At 44.3% G+C, this 20,233-nt stretch overlaps 1 protein-coding gene across 1 annotated transcript in view; it reads right to left on the bottom strand.

The window, feature by feature from the left end:
* COPA (coat protein complex I subunit alpha) overlaps positions 1-20,233 on the bottom strand; it is a 179,637-nt gene that overhangs the window by 126,089 nt on the left and 33,315 nt on the right. The window contains exons 5-9 of the mRNA XM_078669499.1: positions 19,945-20,021; positions 19,631-19,740; positions 14,931-15,040; positions 13,959-14,058; positions 5,734-5,869 (exon numbers count right to left, since the gene is read on the bottom strand). Coding sequence (XP_078525625.1) covers positions 5,734-5,869; positions 13,959-14,058; positions 14,931-15,040; positions 19,631-19,740; positions 19,945-20,021 — 533 coding nt within the window. The remainder of the gene's footprint in view (positions 1-5,733; positions 5,870-13,958; positions 14,059-14,930; positions 15,041-19,630; positions 19,741-19,944; positions 20,022-20,233) is intronic.

Raw genomic sequence — 20,233 nt, 5'->3', positions numbered from 1 at the left:
CTTCCTTGTGTCTTCACTGTGGAGATACCAGGCATTAATCGGTGCTACACTTCCTTCCCGCCTGTCTCCGATTGTGAGATGTACCATAAGCGGGGAGTGGTCCGAAATACCCCATGCGAGGTGTGTGGCTTCCTGTACGGTGGTGTCCTGTTGTAGAGGCGCTAATATGTGATCTATGCGCGAGAAAGAGCGGTGAGGACCGGAAAAGGTGCATTGGTTGTCTGTTGGGTGTCGGAGACGCCATAGGTCAGTGAGGCCAAATGTCTTGATGAGGTCCGCCAACCACTTATGGCCCGTTGGTGTGTCCCTTGGTGGGTGCCTGTCGAGGTGTCCTGAGACGACTGCATTAAAATCTCCCCCCACCAGGAGCTGTCCCTCTGGAAGGGAAAGGAGCAGCTTGCCCAGGTCTTGGTATGATTGAGTTTGAAGCCAAGGTGGAATGTAGCTGGTGACTAAGGTTATTCTGCGGCCTTCCCACCTGCCCGAGACAGCAGCATATCGACCAAGAGGATATATTTAAACAACAAAAGAGAAAGGGTAAAATGGATTACTCTCATACCCCTAAGGATTCATCTACAAAACAACAGAAGAGTACCTTGATATAAACTAATTAAGCAAGAGGAGAGGTCATAATTAGTATTAGACCACCACCACCAACCATGAGTGGATGACAAACCCGGGGGGTGTGTATATACTGCAATGCACACACAGTGAGGAAAAAAGAAGAACCCTCAGGCAACCGCACTGGGCAGGTAGCCAGTCATCTTCATTGGGTTCCTGTTTGTTAGTACGTGATTAGTACCAGAAATATAGTGCTAATTAAAATGAGTCATGACTACTCCCCCAACAAAAAACTTTTTAATAAAGGGGTAGTACTAACCCAATTAAAAACAAAGTGAACAGTCGGACATGCGAAAGGTCGTGTAAATTTGAACCTAATGTCCTAAAAAGAAGGCCGACATGTTTCAGCTATCGAACCAAAACTCGGTTCAGCATTCTTTAGGACCAATAAACGTTCTTACCTGTGAGGAGGTGCACACTAAGGCAACTACTACAAACCAGGTAAATAGACAAAAAAGATATTACGAACTTGTAATCGATGCCCTGTGATTCTCAGGTACAAACACTCTCCTGTCAAAGTGTTCCAAGTTCTATTAAAAGAGGCCGCAGGCTTCCTGGACTCGTGGCAGGGGTAAACCTTCACGCCAGCGTTTTCTGACTGGCGACTTCCTGTATCCACACCTAATTCAGTCACATCCACGGCCCGTATACGTGACTGAGAGTGTTTGTACCTGAGAATCACAGGGCATCGATTACAAGTTCGTAATATCTTTTTTGTCTATTTACCTGGTTTGTAGTAGTTGTCTTAGTGTGCACCTCCTCACAGGTAAGAACGTTTATTGGTCCTGAAGAATGCTGAACCGAGTTTTGGTTCGATAGCTGAAACATGTCGACCTTCTTTTTAGGACATTAGGTTCAAATTTACACGACCTTTCGCATGTCCGACTATTCACTTTGTTTTTAATTGGGTTAGTACTACCCCTTTATTAAAAAGTTTTTTGTTGGGGGGTAGTCATGACTCATTTTAATTAGCACTATATTTCTGGTACTATTCACGTACTAACAAACAGGAACCCGATGAAGATGACTGGCTACCTGCCCAGTGCGGGTGCCTGAGGGTTCTTCTTTTTTCCTCACTGTGTGTGCATTGCAGTATATACACACCCCCCGGGTTTGTCATCCACTCATGGTTGGTGGTGGTGGTCTAATACTAATTATGACCTCTCCTCTTGCTTAATTAGTTTATATTAAGGTACTCTTCTGTTGTTTTGTAGAAGTATCGACCAAGAGGGTCCGCATCTGTGTTGTCTATGACTAGGGAGAAGCTGCGACGTATCAGGATGCCCACCCCGCGGGACCCAGAACTAAAGCCGGCATGGATCACAAGGGAATACCCCCACCTGTTAGGTGCATGGCACGTGTTACCCAGTAGGTTGGTCTCCTGCAGGAGCACCACGTCCGGCGAATGCCTTTTGACAAATTGTAACACAATGGTTCTTTTGAGCTTATCCCCCAGCCCGTTGACGTTCCAACTAAGAATTCTGAGGCTTTTATCCCACCTCATAGTAGTACGTACTCTTAACTGCTATAACTGCCCTGAAGCTCCTGGTACAATGCACCCTACTATTTGCATCAATCTGTAATGACCCTTCCACCAACTCATCCCACTCCCAACCACCCCCATCCTCCCCCCAAACTCCAGAACAGGTTAACTTCCCCCCTCCCCATCCTCCCTGCTCCGTAGGTTCCAAACTACCCACATCCCCAATTAGCAGAGAGCGCCTTTCGCCCAGCCCCAAACCGGGAGTGAGGAAACCTCCCCCTCCCGAAAAGAAAAAACTCCTGTAGGGGAAGTGTGCACTGGCCCCAGCTCCAGCCGCCACCCGCGTTCACCCCCACACAACACAATTAAACACTCAAGTATACCCTTGTACGGAGGTGAGCCGTGTTCAGTGTCAGTTATGTGCAGTGTCCCGCCAGTCATTGCAGCAGCCCCCCAGTAAGAGTCGCCAAGCCCCATGGGCAGAGGCCCTCAGACTGAAATTCACAGTTTCATACATTACGGGTCTTCAGGATCTTTCACACAGTCTTGCCACCATCAGTCGCCCTCCCTGTCTCTGAGGGTCCCCAGTTTAGGGCTGATCGACCTCGACCTCCAGGAACGCTGGCTCCGGGCGTCTGCCTCCGTACCCCCCGCCGTGGATCTAGGCGAGGCTACCAGCGTGTCTCTCCAGCCACCCGTCTCTGCTCGGCCATGAGTCCTCGGCGAATCTCTGTCCAGCCAGTCTTGCACTTCCGATGGTGCGGTGAAAAACAGTGATTTGCCACCCGCGATGACCTTCAGCTTGGCCGGGAAAATCATCATATACTTGTATCCTCGTTCACGAAGCGCCGACTTCACCCCAATGAAAGAGCGCCTCTCCCGTTGGACTTGTAACGTGAAATCCGGGAAGAACCGGATAGTGGCATTCTCGAGTTGTAAGTCGCCCATCTGCCTCGCCACCTGGAGGATAGCGTCTCTATCCCTGTAGTTCAGGAGTTTAGCAAAGATGGTCCTGGGCGGCGCACCCGGTTAGGGTTTTGGAACAGGCGCCCGATGGGCCCGCTCTATTGTGAAGATGGTGGACAGGCGCTTAGGCTTCAGGTGGGCGGTAATAAGATCCTCAAGGAAGAGTTCTACGCTGGGCCCCTCCATTCCTTCCGGCACACCTACCACGCGTATGTTGCTTCTTCGGGCCCTCCCTTCCTGGTCCTCCAACTTTATGGCCAACTGCCGGTGCTGGTGTAGCAGATGGTTAACGTGTTTTTCAAGCGTCTTCGTGGAGGTCTGGAGTTCTAGTATGTCAGACTCATTCGCTTTGGCCTTTTCCGTGGTTTTTCCGAGGTCGGCCCGAAGAAGATTAGGTTCAATTGAGATTTTGTCCATTTTAGTCTCTAAATTAGTTCCCAGGGACTAGATCGCCGTCATGATGGATGCCAAGGTCGGTTCCTTTGGGTCCGTTTGATCTCCGGTTGCACCCCCCGCTGGGGCTTGACCCAAGGGGACCGCGTATTTATAAAGCTTGTTAGATTGGGCCGTTGCGACGTTTTTTGGCCTCATGCTTCTGCCTTGCCTGCACCTTGATGTGTGGCCTGGGCCCAGTCGCCCCTCAGTGCCAGCAGAGAGTATCGAGACGGCCGGATTTTTCCTCCTAGGCCTCCCTTCGGCCCAACACCCCACAGCAGACCCCGGATGCGGCAAGCGGCAAGTGTCCAGGTCCGTCACGCTGCGTCCTTCATGTACTCACTCTTGCCACTGGTATCGTGCCTACAAGGAGGAGGCGTGATCCCTTAGGGCCAGGGCGCAGATCTATCCCAGTGTGCCGTACGGCCCGGCGGTCCTCCAATATGTGTGGCTAGTCTCTCTCCACCTCCGTGTCCCAGACGCAGGAGCCCAATAGTGACCACGCTTAGCAGCAGGCAGTGAGAGGGGGTGCACTCATCTCGGACCCCTCGCTACAGTCGTGATCCCCGAGGCGCCGCAACCAGTCGGGCCTATGCTCCGTATGCAGTCCCCAGGGGAGGCCCCCAGCACAGTGCCTGTATCGATCGTAGGAGCGCACCAACAACAGGCCACCCTCCTCTCAGTCCACTGCGCCAGGGCTCCCAGTCACTGTCTATGCCCCAGGGGATGATAGGCAGTCCCAGTGAACCACTCACCGATGGTTAGTGGGCCGTTGCCACAGGCCCCACAGCTTCCCTCGATGTTAACTTTCGCGGGATCTCCCCCACCCTGTAGGCCACAGGCCGGGGGCTTGCGCAGGTTCTCGAGCCGGGCGGGCGGCCCCTGCAGGCTGGTAGTGTGCCCAGGGGGATACGCCTTCCCAGGGACAGTGGGCTGCTGTGTTGGGCCCCGCAGCGCCGCCCGACGCCAACTTCTCACGGGTTTCCGCCCGCTTTGCAGGCCTCAGGCCGGGGGACTTGCGCAGGTTTGTGAGCCGGCCCGGGGGCTACCGATCTCCGGTGAGGCCCTCGCAGGATGGTAGGGCGCCCCAGGGGGATCAGTCTGCCGAAGGACGGCAAGCCACAATCTCGGCCCCCACAGCGCCGGCCGCGCTAACTGTTCGCGGGCTCCCGCCCGCCTTGCAGGCCTCAGGCCGGGGACTGTAGTGATGCAGCGAGCCGGCCGGGAGGCTCCAACAGCGCCACCGGTCAGGCCGGCCGGCCAATCAGGAATGCCCTCCTCCTCACACACGGCGCTCCGTGGAACCGGAGTAGATGTCCCCGGCCGCGATAGGCAGTGGCAGCCGCGGGGACCTTTTGCAGCGTCACTCGGTGAAGGATAGTGACGGATTTTTAGGGGAAAACGCTAAGCTTTGGCGGAGCTCCTCTACTAGGCGGCCATCTCCGCCGGCGCCAGGCCACGCCCCCCCCTATGCTTACTCCTTTAACATCTTTTTACAGGTATGTATGCTCATCTACTGTGTTCATTCTTTCAATAAAAATTATTTAACTAAAAAAAAACAAAAAAAAGAATTACATCCCGACAAAAGTTTACAGACTGAGCAACCTGTCTGGAAAGACAGGGCCCAAATGGTGAAAGCCTAAATTGTTCAGGGGACAAATGCAAATGAGGTGAATAACCGAATTTAATTACAGGAGTAGGATATAGGCAGTACTGTGGCACACTGAAAATCCTGGGGGTCTTGAAATGCCTCCATTTTCTCATCCTAAGAGATATTCCTTGATACCTTACTAACAAGCTCCTTGATTGGAACCTAATCAGCTAACACAGAGGCAACTAAACTACAAAATCTAGACAACAGCATACATTATAGGCATTAAAAATCCATATCACCAATTTAAAAAGGTTTATGGAGAGTTTTAAGGAAAAGTGAGCGGGTTAGAACTTAAGATTTGACAAAGCATATAAGAAATATTTTGTATTTTTACCCAGATAGGACAACTAATAAAAGCAATGAGCATTTTGGTAACACACTTGTGTATTAAACAGCCAACTGTTAAACATGTTTTTGAACAAATAAAACATACTTGGACAGTGCTCATAACATGTGACTAACCTAGGGCAGGTAAAAAAGTGTATGGATGGAAAGTAAAACATAAACCAACTGCATATTAATTAGGAGGGAAAACAAGGTTAAACACAATAAGCAAGAGAAGAACTGAACTGACCGTTTAGACATGTCCCAAACACGAATACTCTTATCTTCTGAATTGCTGAGGATCAGCTCTTGACGTGGGTGAAATACAGCACATGAAACATTATTGTAGTGCCCGCGGCATGTATCCACTTCCCAAGCCTTGGATTCTGCAATTTAGATAATATGAGTTCATAAACTGAAATAACACACAGTTAGCAAATGTGAGAGCATAAGCATAATATTCACGGTCACTGAAATTATGTGACTGTGCGGCGGTGGAGTTTATTTTGCATTATTATGGATTTGCCACATAACCCATCCCCTGCTGCATAATCTGCAGATGTTAAAAAAAAATCGTTTTTAGCTCAAATGGTTAAAAAAATTACAAAAAATGTAGTGTCACGTGTTACCTCGCAGTGGAATGCTCTTTGCAAAGGTTGACTGGTCACATTTCTATTGCCTATTGTTATGTTTGGGTGTTACACTGGTACGAATGAGGTATAACCAATGTTTAGACAGCGTTAACAAGTATAATTTTGACAATTTTTTATTGACTGTATAATTAATTAAAATCATTACAGTAAAATCAACAATGAGGCAATTTCTTGTATATAAAAAGAATAGATACTTAAAAAGCTAAAGTTAAAAGCTAATGCTAAAATCAGGACTGTGATTGGTTACATCATTTGCTTGCATGAATTATTTTGTTCAAATGACTGAGTCCCGCATGATTGTCCATTCCCCAACTTATATGCCTTGGAGTAGGTCTGTTGCAGGTGAGCTCAATAATGAAGTGATACTATCTGTAGAAAAGTGACCCTTTTTTACATGGTCACCCCCACCTTTTGCCTGGTATTTGATGTGATTTAGACTGGAAGTGCAATGGATTCCTGTGAACCAGGACCCTAGTGCCAGAATCTCTATCCCAAAACTGTACAGGTCTTTCCCCAATTGGCAATACATTTAGCACACCCTGTAAGTCCCTAGTAAATGGTACCTGGGGCAAGGGGGCTAATGAGGGTCGTTAAGGGCTGCAGCACGATTTGTGCCACCCTAAAGGACCCCTCATCAAACACATACAGACTGCCACTGCAAACTGCGTGTCTTGGTGCAGCCAAAAGTGATAACACGGAAAGGCAAACAGCCTGTGCCATGCCTGCAGACACTGCATGTAGTATAGTTAAGTCACCCCTACAGAAGGCCTTACAACCCTAAGGCAGGGTGCATTATACTACAGGTGAGGGCTTAACTGCATAAGCAGATATGTCCCTGCACTAGTCAGTTCCATTACTGCCAGTACAAGTGATCAAGGAACCATTTTAAAAGCATGTGCTAGACACTGGTGAAAACAGTTCCCCAGCTACATGATGGCTTCACTGAAAATAGGGATGTTTGCATCTCATATTAATAAACCCATACGGATGCCAGTGTTGGATGTATTAATACACGTCACAGAGTACTCAGAGGTGTCCCCAGAAAACCTACCAGATACTGGTGTGCTGACTCACTGGTTTTTGCCAGCCAGCCAGCCACCAGAGGAATGTTTTCTGATGGCGCTCAAAAGCCCTACCCCCCTATCCCCCAGGTGGAGGGCCCTTGCTCTCTGAAGGTCAGAAACAAAAGCCTGCTCGGGCAGAGGGTGTTACACCCCTCCCACAGGATGACCTGTGAATTAGCATTTCAAGGCAGGGAGCTTCAAAGAGCCCACAACCTTTGGTGTGCAAATATGGCTTCCCTCACAGGAGAGGGTGATGCCCACCTTTGTCCAGAGCTCTTTGACACCTGGACAGGTTGGAATATTAGCTAGTCAGATAGGAGTGTCCACCCTCAGGCTAGTATCCCTAAGGTAAGTTACTTGAAGTGTAGGTGACTTTACAAAGCTAGCAATCTTGGTGATGCCAAACTCAGGAACTTTGGAACAGCGTTATGCCCACTTCCCACAGGAAGTGATCATTTAGGGGGCACAGTGACCGCAGAGGTAGGTATCCCATTGCCTTCTACACTACACTCCCAAACGCCCCATAATTGAGCATTTAGGGGAACTCCACGCACCAGAAAAACAGATCCTGCTGAACTACGAAGAAAGACAACACTGAAGTGCCGCAAAAGCAAAGACTGAAGAAGGAGCAACTGACCAGGCCCCAGCCCTGCCAGCCTGTCTGCTGTTCCCATCGAATTGCGCCAAAGTCGTCTCATCCAGCAAGCTGTCGTGTCTCCCAAAGCCTGGGAGGACTGCTTCCCCTTAACAAAGACACAGGGTATCCCGCTAAATCCTTAAACACCCCCAAGAAGATTCGAGAGGACTCCAGACCCGCCAAAAAGACGCTGCCAAGCACTACTGCACCAGAGCCCCCCAGCCAAAGTCGAAGTGGACCAACAGTGAGCGTGGTCCCAAAGCACTTTGGTTTAGCACCTCATGAACTCCCAGACACCACCTGCAGCCTCAGTGTGCAGGCCCCCTCAACCACAAGTGCTCTCGGACGAAGAAACCCCACACTTTAAAGACCCTATTCACCCGGTAAGAAGATAAGAGGATCACTGGTGTCCCCATGTCCCCTAGGATCTCAAGACTTGAACCCTCTGGTTGGTTCAGCCCAACTGACCGCCCAGTCCCAACCTGCAGCTCTTTTTGCGAAGACCAATCCCCATTGACTAACACTGGGCACTTGACACAGTATTGCACCACTGCATCTGGCCGCCCTAGTGCCGCTGAAGGTGACCTGCTGGTGCTGCCTTGGGCCTTACTCCATACTCACCTTAAGTCCAGGAGACTGGTCTCATAAGTCCAAAGACTCTACCTGAATGCAACACTTGTTTTTTCTACAGTATGATAGCATTGCAGCTTTTGTGAAAGTATTGACTTTTTTTAAATTGCAAAAGTATTTCTCTGGCAAAGTATACTTACCCGATCATATTGATTCTGGTGCCTAAACATATATAAAGATACCGGTTATTTTTATACATTAGCGTTGATCACCCTTCTTGAGTCATGTGCATCATTTATTGGCTATGTGTCTATTTTGCAGATGTCTAACACTCCTCTTTTATAAGCCTAAGGCTGCTCAACCACACTACCCACTAATTTGCTAAAGAAAGTCCCTGTCCACTAGTCAGGGAATACCGGGACTCTTTGTACAATATAGCTCATTTTGGTACATCATATAAAGAGGCAGCTTCCTACACTATCACAAAATGTGCTGCATTATTAGCCTTTTCTTGCCGCATAATTTACTTAACACGCTGCAAAATTTGGCCTTCCCCTGCCACATTCCATCCATCATCTGTATGTGTTTTGCTTCCTCGCTCTAAGTGCGCTGGGTATGCTCAGATGTGGGTCCCAGGCTCACTGTGCCACTGGATACAAGCTAGCCTGGCTGATGAGGAGCGATGCCCCGAAACCGGTTCCAGGATGCTTGTTTCCAGTCCAGGGAGGACCTGGCTTGCATATGGCTGGGTCCAAACTGGGATGGCATGGTGAGCAAACAAACGATGGATTTAACCCAGATCCATTGAATGTTTGATTTGCTTTGCATTCCATCCATCATCTGTGTGTCTTTTGCATAGTCCCAGTGGCCTTAATAATAATAAGTTTAGGAAATTCAGCGGGCAACTTTTCAAATACTGATGTCTTTAATTCCAATCTCCCAAAAAGCAGTGTATTATTCATTGGCATAGAAATGTGCTGAAAGCAGCACTACCACTGAAACTTAGAAAAGGGCATCTGCCGTCCTATCACCTTTACGCCCATAAGCAACGTGCTACCGAAGACAAACTAGAATTTTCACATCTACATAAAAGACACTGACAAATATAGGGCATGTAAGTTGGCCCACGCTACACGTTCAAAAGACCGGTAAAAAACATTTGAGTTTCTTATTCTAACTCTAATTTTAAGTGGGAGAACAGTTAAGTAGAAGTCCTTGAGGTTCTACTGGTGAAATCATGTTTTTTCTTTTTTTTTTACCATGACATGAAATTGTAGTGTCAGTTTACAGTGCATTTCTATAGACAGTTGCCTATTACCACTTATGCCACCCTCATGCATCTCAATGCACATAGACACCATGGATTTAAAAAAAAGTTTAAACTTAAAAAATAAAAATAAAAACTTGGGAAAAATGGACTGGGAACAGAGTCCACTAGAGCATGACTTGGTTAAACTTGAGACCCTTAAGTTGTGAAAACCCCAGGAAATTAATTTTTCTTTTCAATCTCTATATTGCACCTTTGGCTGAGATTATAGAACGGCAGGGAGTCCCTATTGTGTCATATCCAGACGACACACAATTAGTTGTCTCGCTTTCACATGCCTCCGATATAGTAGCCACTAACTTCTCGGATTGCCTGCAGGACCTGTCCTCTTGGATGACAAATAACTACCTAAAGTTAAAAAAATAAAATAAAAAAATAACTACCTAAAACTTAATGGTAGCAAAACAGAAATCCTAGTGGTGGGAAAAGCTCCCTCCATCTGGTCATCGGCATGGTGGCCTCAAATATTGGGTCCCACTCCCTCCCCAAGTAAACAGGTTAAAAACCTGGGTGTGTGGCTTGACTCCAATCTCTCTTTTGAGGCTCACACGAAAAAGGTGGCTGGGAAGTGCTTTGGAACTAGAAGCGTATTTCGGAAAACCCTAGATGTGCTTCCCAACTCTGCCAGGAAAACCTTAGTCCATGCGCTGGTAACGTCCCAACTGGACTATGGAAATGTTCTCTACCTGGGAGCAACAAAGAAAGGCCTACATAGGCTTCAATGCATTCAATGCCGCTTGTTATTTTGTTCTTGGCAGTCCTTAGCCCTTAGACAAAACATACCGATGCAGCTAATGTTTGGACAACGCACTTTGGTTTTTAGGGGGGGGGGGGGTACACTAATTAGGCGGGAGACATTTGGAGAGGGACTTTTCCAGGGAGAAGAGGGAGACAGCACCTGTGTGCTCACCTTGATCTGATGCTTCCCAGGAGAACCTCCTCCTGGAAGGCTCTTGCGGACCTACATTGGTTACCAATTAAGGAGAGAATTCTCTTCAAACCTCTGTGCACCAGCCATCATATCCTGCAGGGGAAATGTCCTAGTTACCTACACAATCTGCTGACTCCTTACAATCCTACTCGCTATCTCAGATCATCTGGAACCTATCTGGTTAAGGTTCGTAAAGTTGAAAAACCAGAATGGAGCTCGGTTTTCAGCTTCTGGCTTCCAAAAATAGGAATGTCCTCTGTCTCTCCCTCTGTGCTGAACAATCGGAATCACTCTTTCGGAAGAAACTGAAGACCTGGCTCTTCCTTGCAGAAGTCTCTCCCCCTACTCCTCCTTTGCATCTGTCGAGTCTGTACACCAGCGCGGGGACACGCCAGTGGGTGTAACAAGGCGCTTTACAAGCTTGCCTATTATTATTATTATTATTATCCCAAGCTATGGTCAAAGGAGTACTATGAATATTAACCTACATCTCCGATGCATAGTTTAAGTGGCACCCTACTTTTTTTTTTAAACAGATTTTATTAATTTACAAAGCTTCAGCAATTATCAGGCCAAAGAGTATTATCATACCACATACAATAAAACATATCTATCTCTGGCCTCCTTCTCTTCAATGGCACCCAACTTGCCTCTACCACACACTGTGATAAATAATATTTACTTTTTCCATCATATACCAATAGACCATGCATAAATTACTCCACTTTGGTCTGCTCGCCACATTTGCTTTGGTCAAAACTTCTCCATGGGTTTAACAGACACACTCAGGGATGTGTCCCTATATAGCCCTACACTATCCGATTCTAGGGCCTAGTGGTAAAAAATGATGTAATGCCTATGCCTATATAGTTGTAAAGCTTAAAGGGATTAATTAAAGCTCCATTTTGCGAGTAACTGTTTAAGAGCTCTTAAATTCATAGCTTCCTTTTGTGCAGCTATATATGAGACATTTTAAATCAAAGTTTAGTGTCAGTTAAGACAGTCAGTCCTGAAAAGATGTAGCTAATACTTATTAGGTTAGATTATGTAGGCACAGATAATATGCCAGCGAAGTTAATACCTAATATGATGGCTTGAATACCATGAGTTTAAAAAGATAGCTGCACTTTGCTTGTCTAGTGTTAACTATTTGGAACTGTCACGTGGCCCATAAGGACATTGTCATTTTTCACTAACTTAGCATGAACACGTTACAGCTTGCCTGCTGCTTTTATGCAGGTTACTAAAAGTATTTATTTTTTGCAATATTGCAAGGACTACTTTCACGTGAGAACGCATCGCTGTGTTCGCACTATGTATGTTCCTGGGATTTTGACTGAACATTATGTGCAAGGTCGAACAACAATGCCCCTTGTTATTTTGTTCTTGTCAGTCCTTAGCCCTTAAACAAAACATACTGATGCAGCTGCTGTTTGGACAACGTACTTTGGTTTTTAGTGGGGTACACAAATTAGGTGGGAGACAGTTGGAGAGGGACCTTTCCAGGGAGACGAGCAAGACAGCACCTGTGATGTAGATCTACCATCTATAGGCTAAGGTATTAGGTCTGCTAGCAAAGCCCAAAGATCTTCTAATATATAATAATACTACTTCTTAGCAAGGGGAGGGAGGATAGGCTCCACGGTCTTTTTATGATGACATCTCGCTTCACGATTTATGGACTAACTGCTACACTGACTATATTTGTACTATGCATTTTCCTGCCTGTTGTGGCACGTATACTGCATGTTAGAGTACGTTAGTTAAAATAAATATTTCAAACTATTTCATGACTTCGTCAGATCTTATTGTGGACAAGTACAAAACTGCAAGCGAAAGGGTGTGTCTTGTTACTGTGATCCCCAAGAGATCTTGGAGTGTTGTGTTCTGGGGTGTCTAATCATTTGCTTCTCTGTGAGTAAGTAGGAGTGTAAGTGAGGCACTATAGCTAGTCGGTCCTGGGCACGTGGGCACTAAGGTGATAGGAAGACCCAGTCCCTATACACCAAGGTGCCATAATCCTGCACATAGTTCTGTATTTGTGCAGAATCCCTGCAACAGAAACTCATTACAAAATAATACCACCACCCCACCCCAACGTTTTTTAATGGGCTGAGACTAAGAGCCCGAGCACAAAAGGAAAACATTGAAGAACATACATGTAGACCAATGACATTTTTGGTCTAGATGTGGACGAGTATTGGCCTCGCAGATGGATATCCACGTAATATATTTGGTAAAGAGAGTCAGAGTTATGTGAGTTCAGGCCATCTCCGCATAAGCTCTGATCGGAGTAGGATTCCAAACAGTTTACTCGAATGGGAAGATAGATTTTATATATTGCTGGGCATCAGCCGCCCCTTATGCAATTTGGCCTATGATGTGTTGGCCACTCAAATGTTGACACTGAAACCATTACAACACAATGGTTCGACACACTCCACCTCAATTCTATAAAAAATATTCTTACCTTCTTTTTTTAGCAAGTTACAAGGAAGCTACCAACCCATTCCTAACTTGGTATTCACAGGCCTTATATGTTTTCATACCTAAAGGAAGGCTTAATTAGCAATTTAAATAAATGAATAACACAATTGCACTGTAATACAGCAGGCGATAATCTGATCCCACCCAAGATGGCTGCTGAATAAGACGCGGACAGAGCAGATGGTCATGCACCAGTCTAGGAGTGACATGATAGCATGTAAGTGGATGTGTTTCCTTTGGGTTTTGTAAAATGGTGGTGGAACGTTTTTCAAGGGGACGAACAGGGGGAGGGGTGTTAAACTCCAGCAAACTGGGGGAACCCCACATCTAAGCCACCTTGGTGGCGGTCACCTCCATCTGAGCACCTGAACAATTCAATAGGTATCAGATATACTGCTACGTGGTTGGTTTTGTTTTTTGAGCCTCTCCAAGACAATCGGTCGGGAACACCCAGAAGATTAGAACAGTCTAGAAAATCAGAGACCTTTGAGGATCCCTTGGAAATAAAGAAAGACAATGAAAGTGAACGAAGAGCTGGCCAATCTCCCTATTGTGTTTTTTTTCCTCATGACTATCAGTAATGTGTTTTTTTGTGTTTGTTTCAAAGGAGAGAAATAACTGCAAAAAATAAAAGCCTCCCACACCTTCTGGCCTCCAGTGTGTCCTTCTGAGCCATAACCGACCACATGCACATTCCACAAAAAGCACATTTTTTGCAGAGCATGTGTATGTTTCACATTAAAAACAAACATGCATTAGGAACATACATACAGGTTTGCTCAGTATTTTTTATGTTATTCACTTACCATTCATCCTCCAGATCTTGACCTGTCGGTCATCAGCCCCAGACACTATTAGAGGCATTGTGGGATGAAAGGCAGCCCAATTTACACCACGATCATGTCCCTGAGAGCGAAAGACAAAAACAGCGGTTTCACATTCCTGGCTATTCCTGGAGACTTAACTAGCTGGGGATAGGTTGAAAGGATCCCATTGCAGACAGAAATGTTGTCATATTGCGCAGTGTAGGAAATTCCTATTGTCTACTCCTTATTGTCTTTCATCTTCCACTTCCGTACACAACATACTCAGCAGAAAAGCCCCATTAACTTGATCTAATCACATTAATGGTAAGCTGTTCAAACTCTGCTCTAACACTAATTCAGGAATAGAGCTGAATCCCAAACATAACTTGGCTTAATCTAGAAAAGAGATAAACAGACAAAAAGAACACCCAATCTATTAGTAGAACTCTGACCACTCTCACAGTTTCTGATCAGGTAAGCAATGTAACATTTGTGACGTGGAAAATCTACATCGACTGAGGCCCTGTGTCAATTTAATGTGACGTATTACATTTGTGAGAAAAAAAGTGTTTATCTCCCCACAAAAATTGTGATGTGTTACTTCGCTGCATACGATTCCTCTCTTGTGATTGTACCCACAGAATAACCATAATGGAACTGCAGGATCCCACAGGCTTCACGACACGCCCCAACTTCCTAAAGACTCGCAGAACTTCCAAAAATACTTACCAGTGCTTCCATCACCTTTTTGATTCTCCAACTCCCCATGTCAGTACAGTTTCATTATACCACCATAGCCAAATAATTAGTTAACTCTTATGTGTCCAAAGTTACCACAGTAAACTGAAATTGAAAGACTATGCACCCACTTCTTTTGAAGATTGTTAATATTTTCGGTTGAGGACATGCCAAGGCATACATGTATGCATTGCGGGCACATATGAGAAATATACACACAAAGGCAATAAATACCTCCAAAACATGCTTCACAACAGCATCTGTGGTGCCGAATAAATCAACACCAGTAATTCCACGGACGTCAGATTCAACGGCTCCAGGTGAGAGATTCTTCTTTCTCAGGCCTTCCATGGGGAAGGTAGTGTGGAGAGGGTACAGGGAAGGAGGAAGCAGATATTAGGTCACCTGAAAAACACTAACCGTGCAGTAAAGAGGCATAGAACTATGGCTGTAGCGCGTAATCAGCAAAGAATATAACCAAGAAATACAGTGGACAGGGCAAAATGTCAAGATGTGTTTAAAAGTATACCATCAACTAAGTAAAGGAGAAGCCAGGCTGGGGGAGTTCCTGCAGTCACATGGCACTGGTGTTTTAAACTTTTATATTAACACTAAATGATTGATTTATGGTCGTTTTGACTGCTTGGAAGAAAGCAAGGAATGTTTTCCATCTGGCTTGCTGGAGGCAAGTCTCTAGCTATCAAATGCTAAACTTGACAGACATTCTATTTTTTTCTAAGCTGCATTAGTGTAAACGTTATCTGTAGGACCACTATGTGTAAGCATTTAAAGAAACTGCTGAGATTGTGACCACTATTTTTATTTCATAATGATAAAAAATTAAGTGTTAAAAGTAATAAAGATATGCACTGGAATGTCACTACTTCATGTTATACTGGTCACATTTGTAAAAGAAAAGTAGGGATTACCTGTGGCCTAGAAAGCTATGCTTTCAACGAATGATTGTAGGGTGCCATGTCATGATAAATAGGAAAGAGAGGCATCATATTACAATCCTGATGCTTTCTCCTCCCTTTCTCCACCAAGACTTAGCAACTCCCTGTGGAAGGGGCTCACAATATCCAGTGTGCCAAACCTTCTACAAGACAATGTTCTGTACAGGAGGAAAAAGCAAACCAGCAGGATGGTGCCACTTGGTTAAGGGCGCCGCCTGGAAAATTTCTGCCACCACTGCACAAATCCAGAGAGAAAGAAGGACACTCTCAGAAAGGTCCAGCTTACTATACGTGTTGTTTGACAGAAGAGGAAAATATATAAAAATACTAGTCAATTAATAAATATTAGCAGCATTCCAAATTTAGCTGTTAAGAAATTATCAAGAGAGCACAATGTATTTGTGACATGCAGAAGAATACGGAATGTGTTAAGTAAAACAGTTATATATTGAATTTGTTGAGCTACACAATGTAAACCAAATGAGTTCCTACAGTAATTTAGTATTCTATGTGGTTAAGGGCATGCTGCAGAGAACAAATAACAGCACATTTCGGTATTAAAAGAGTGCAAGAAATAAAAAGCCTATAGTAATTAAAACAACAACAAAAAAGTATGGATTAAAAAATTTGTCTGGTTTATGATGAAATTCACTTGGACGGACTATAACCCTCAAAAGAACAAACACACTGTGTATACTTTCTGCCAAAATGCTGCGGTATTGTTCTGCAAATTATAGGGCAGGAATAGAATTCTGCACGCCTACGACACGGATATATTAATATTCTTAACAGCCTGTGTATTCTTCATTGGAAATGGAATTTGAACACACTTTTCTATTTAGCCACTGTTTTCCCATTATAATTGGAAAAGCTCAAGCTGCTACAAAGAATGGGTGGACTGAATGCTGCAATAGTATAGAATTACAACATATGCTAGCTCCAAAATGCGTGGTTTTGCATTGTTATAATGATTAGTCAACTCTCATGGTCAGGAGCCGGAGCTCTGCTGGCAATGTAACCGAAGTAGAGGTCACTGCAATAATGTTCCAACATGCTATTGTCAATTGGGTCCATGTGCTGGTTAATTGAAACACTTATTAAATCTAACTAGATGCAGACTTGCAGCATTCTCTTGCTGAAGTAAGAGTCACATAATCACACTCCTGCAACTAAAGGAAAAATCTAATAAGCTGGAGCCCTTTCACAAATAGGGAGGATATGGCCTAACGACTTGTGCGGTGGACCTCAAATCTGGGGAACCAGGTTCAAGTCTCAGCAAATACCTCAACATCCTGTGATTCTGAGCAAATCACTTAATCTCCTGTGCCTAACAAAAAAATGTATGTGTCCTTATGTAACGCAACTGGTTCTCATGTAAAGCGCTCAGATACCCGATACCTTCGGGTCAAGTTTGCGCTAAATAAAACTCCGGGAAAAAAACCAAACGGCTAACCTTCAGAAATTAAGACAGTCTAAATCACAGGGCCTCCTAACTTGGCAGAGATTTAACAGTGCGAAGTGAAGCCTTCAAGACATTTTAAATAAAGAACCCCTGACATTTATTTGAATGTGTTCTTACAACCTGATCTCATCTGGATGATCCAAACTGCATGTGCATGTACCACAGACAAAGCACTGAGGTGTTACATCAGTTTTTTTAGCCCTTTAAAACTACTTGGCAGATATAAGCCAGACTAATGTCCTTTAGAATTCTTGAAAAAACAAAAGTGGAGTGTATATTGTCCAGTAAGTGTCTAGGCCATTTCCGATCAAGGATTTTGAATAAACACCTCCCTGTTACATAGACAGGCAATGGATTTAAAAATCCTTGCTACTTGTATACACTGCTACACAACAGAATACATTGATTCCTATAGCTATTTTAAATATAGATGATTGGGAGTGCAATATCAATGGCTTCGTATTATTTTTATAGGGATATTTCTAAAACTTACATCGAGCAACCTAAACAAACTGTGAATAAAATCAACCTTGGGGAAAACCAAGCACTTGTTATTGTTGTCAGTGTTCAGTTTACTGGTGTACAGCCGGTTCTCTGGGGTGTAGATACCATAGTGAATGTATCTTTTCTCTTTTGGTGTGAATGTCAATTTGAAAAAAAGGAGCCAGCTAAGCATTCCAAAGCATTCATTACAGCTGGTAGTACTTTACATAGTTAATAATGCACTCACACGCCCCATGCTTTTAACATTTTAGTAGAGTATTTTTCAAGAACACTTGCGATCACTTTCAATATCCATCGGACCCAGCAACAGATTCAGCAATGCTCTGGGAAAGAAGGTTGATATTGTACAGAGGGACAATGGTGAGCATTTGCAACTTAATTATTCAAAAGACAGCTAACCTTGAGGCAATACTTGCCAGGACAACTACCAACCGGGTAATATCCCTGATTGGAAAAATATAATTTGACGAGGTCAGAATCTTGTTATCTCAACCCATTAGAACAAGAGATAGGCATGAGAAAATAATTTGAATTTTCTTTTAGTCAAGGTGCTTTAGGCCGTCTTCAGTCCACCGTAAAAAATGATGTTATCTATCCCAAATCTTTTGGAATACATCCCAAGCAAACCAGTGAATCTGTTCAGCTAGTACCGTCAGGAAAGAGGACAAGAAAGATGGAAGTAGTGCCGGAGGACAAACACAGCTTGATGGAAGAATGGAATGTCAAATTTCTCGTACTGAACAACAATAGTGGAAGAAAGCAGACAAATTCTGCTCGCTTCAACTGCTGTCAAAGCTGGTCATGACTGATGTGTACTTAAAAGAGCATGACGGCACCATCAAGAAACTGCAAAGGTAAACCTACTGGGCAAAATACACGTTTCACCTTTTTAATGTTCAAGTCTAAAGTTTTGTTTATCTGAAATTTCCTACCACTAAAAATTATTGCACCAGAACTGAAGTGTTCATTCTTTAAATGGAAAAAACTAAATGAGTAATGAACATAAGACACTACCATTGCTTTAGGAGGCACCCTGGAATACCAAGTGTCTAAGGGTCAGCACAAGTCTATCTGCGCTCAATTTCAAAAGGGTATCCTAGTTAAATATTGCCTCCAAATCTGTACCTAAATTAGTCTTAGTCCAGGCCGGTTTCCAGTTTCTTAAATGCAATATTATTGGATGCCAATAATAGACCTCCAGTGGGGAAGTAGGTAGCGTAATTCCCCACTAAGACAAAAAGTGTGAGTAACATTTTCTGTTAAACATTTATCTCTATCTAATGGGGTCACATTACTGAAGTTATTTACAAACAAATCGAGTTTTCTGTTACTTATAAGGGTCCAACTTATGACCCAGAGACATGGGAATGGGATAGTGAGTCACTGGCAAACTGAGCCATGTGCTAACAACTGTTTACATTGGCACATTTGGGGTGGTTGCCTGACTTTGCATCATTTTCTATGGTTTTCTGTACCATGTTTACATCAACTATTATAGACAGTACATGGAGCCTGTCAATACCTAAACCTCATGTACAGAGATGAATGCTACACCTGAGCATATCAGCTGTTTCCACATAGAGCTTATAAAGAATGGAAGCTAAACTACGCATTTTTTGTTTAAATCAGTTTATCTAAAAGGTGAGTTGAAAAAGACATTGTGATTAAAACATTTGACACTGTAGAAAGATAGTGCCTTTGTCCAAACTATTGTACCTTTATCATGAAGTCTGATGTTCTTGCAATTTTGCAAACATGGAGGGTGCTTTTAAAAAAACACGGCATTGGAGTCTTTTGGATCTGCGACGACTTTAAAACTGTCACAACACGCTGTCAGAGTGATATAATGGACTTTGCTTCAGGAGAATATTGTGAGGTCTAACGGATCCCTCAAAACCTAACGTTTATCCTTAGTTTTCTCATCATGTCTGTTTTTCCCATTCTACTTTTAAGCCATTGCAGTTTAGAGATGGGCCATCACACTTAACACCCCCTCGAGATGGGCAGCTCACCAGAAATATCCCAAACGCGCACAGTCTGGTCTAAGCTGGCAGACACCACTAGGTCCTCCGAGGGATGAAACTGGGCACACATCACATAGTGATTGTGTCCTGTAAGTACGCTGCAAATACAAAATAAAATGGTGTCAATTGTTACAAGGTGAAGACAGTGATTTTAACATTTTCTTTAAATCATCCTGGTCTGGTGATACAAAAATTATATATAATCCCCCCCCTTTGTGTATTCAATTCCATAATGCAACACAAAGTCTTGCACTACCCACAACGGACAGCTGTTTTCCACTTTAATAAGGTTTCTCTTTTACCAGACACAGGTCCTGGACTGCCAGTTCCATACACGGATGGTCTGATCATCAGAAGCGCTCAGAATCCAAGGGTATTCCTGAAGATTAAACAAAATCCTGGATTAAGAGAAAACTGCAGATTGGAAATATTGACAAAGATACGGTCACAGAATAAGGTCTGCCCCCAGTTTTAGTCAAGCAAACAGTGCAGCAAAAAGTACTGATGGGTCCTGAGATTAAGGAAAATTAGTATAAAGATTACTCTAGCAAATCCACCCTTTCCGCATGGTCACCTCAGATTTTTCGCCTT

Source organism: Lissotriton helveticus, chromosome 12 (assembly GCF_964261635.1).
Source record: "Lissotriton helveticus chromosome 12, aLisHel1.1, whole genome shotgun sequence".
NCBI classification, from domain to species: Eukaryota; Metazoa; Chordata; class Amphibia; order Caudata; family Salamandridae; genus Lissotriton; species Lissotriton helveticus.
Note: the sequence above shows the minus strand (reverse complement) of the source record. Positions and strands in the feature narration are given on the sequence as shown.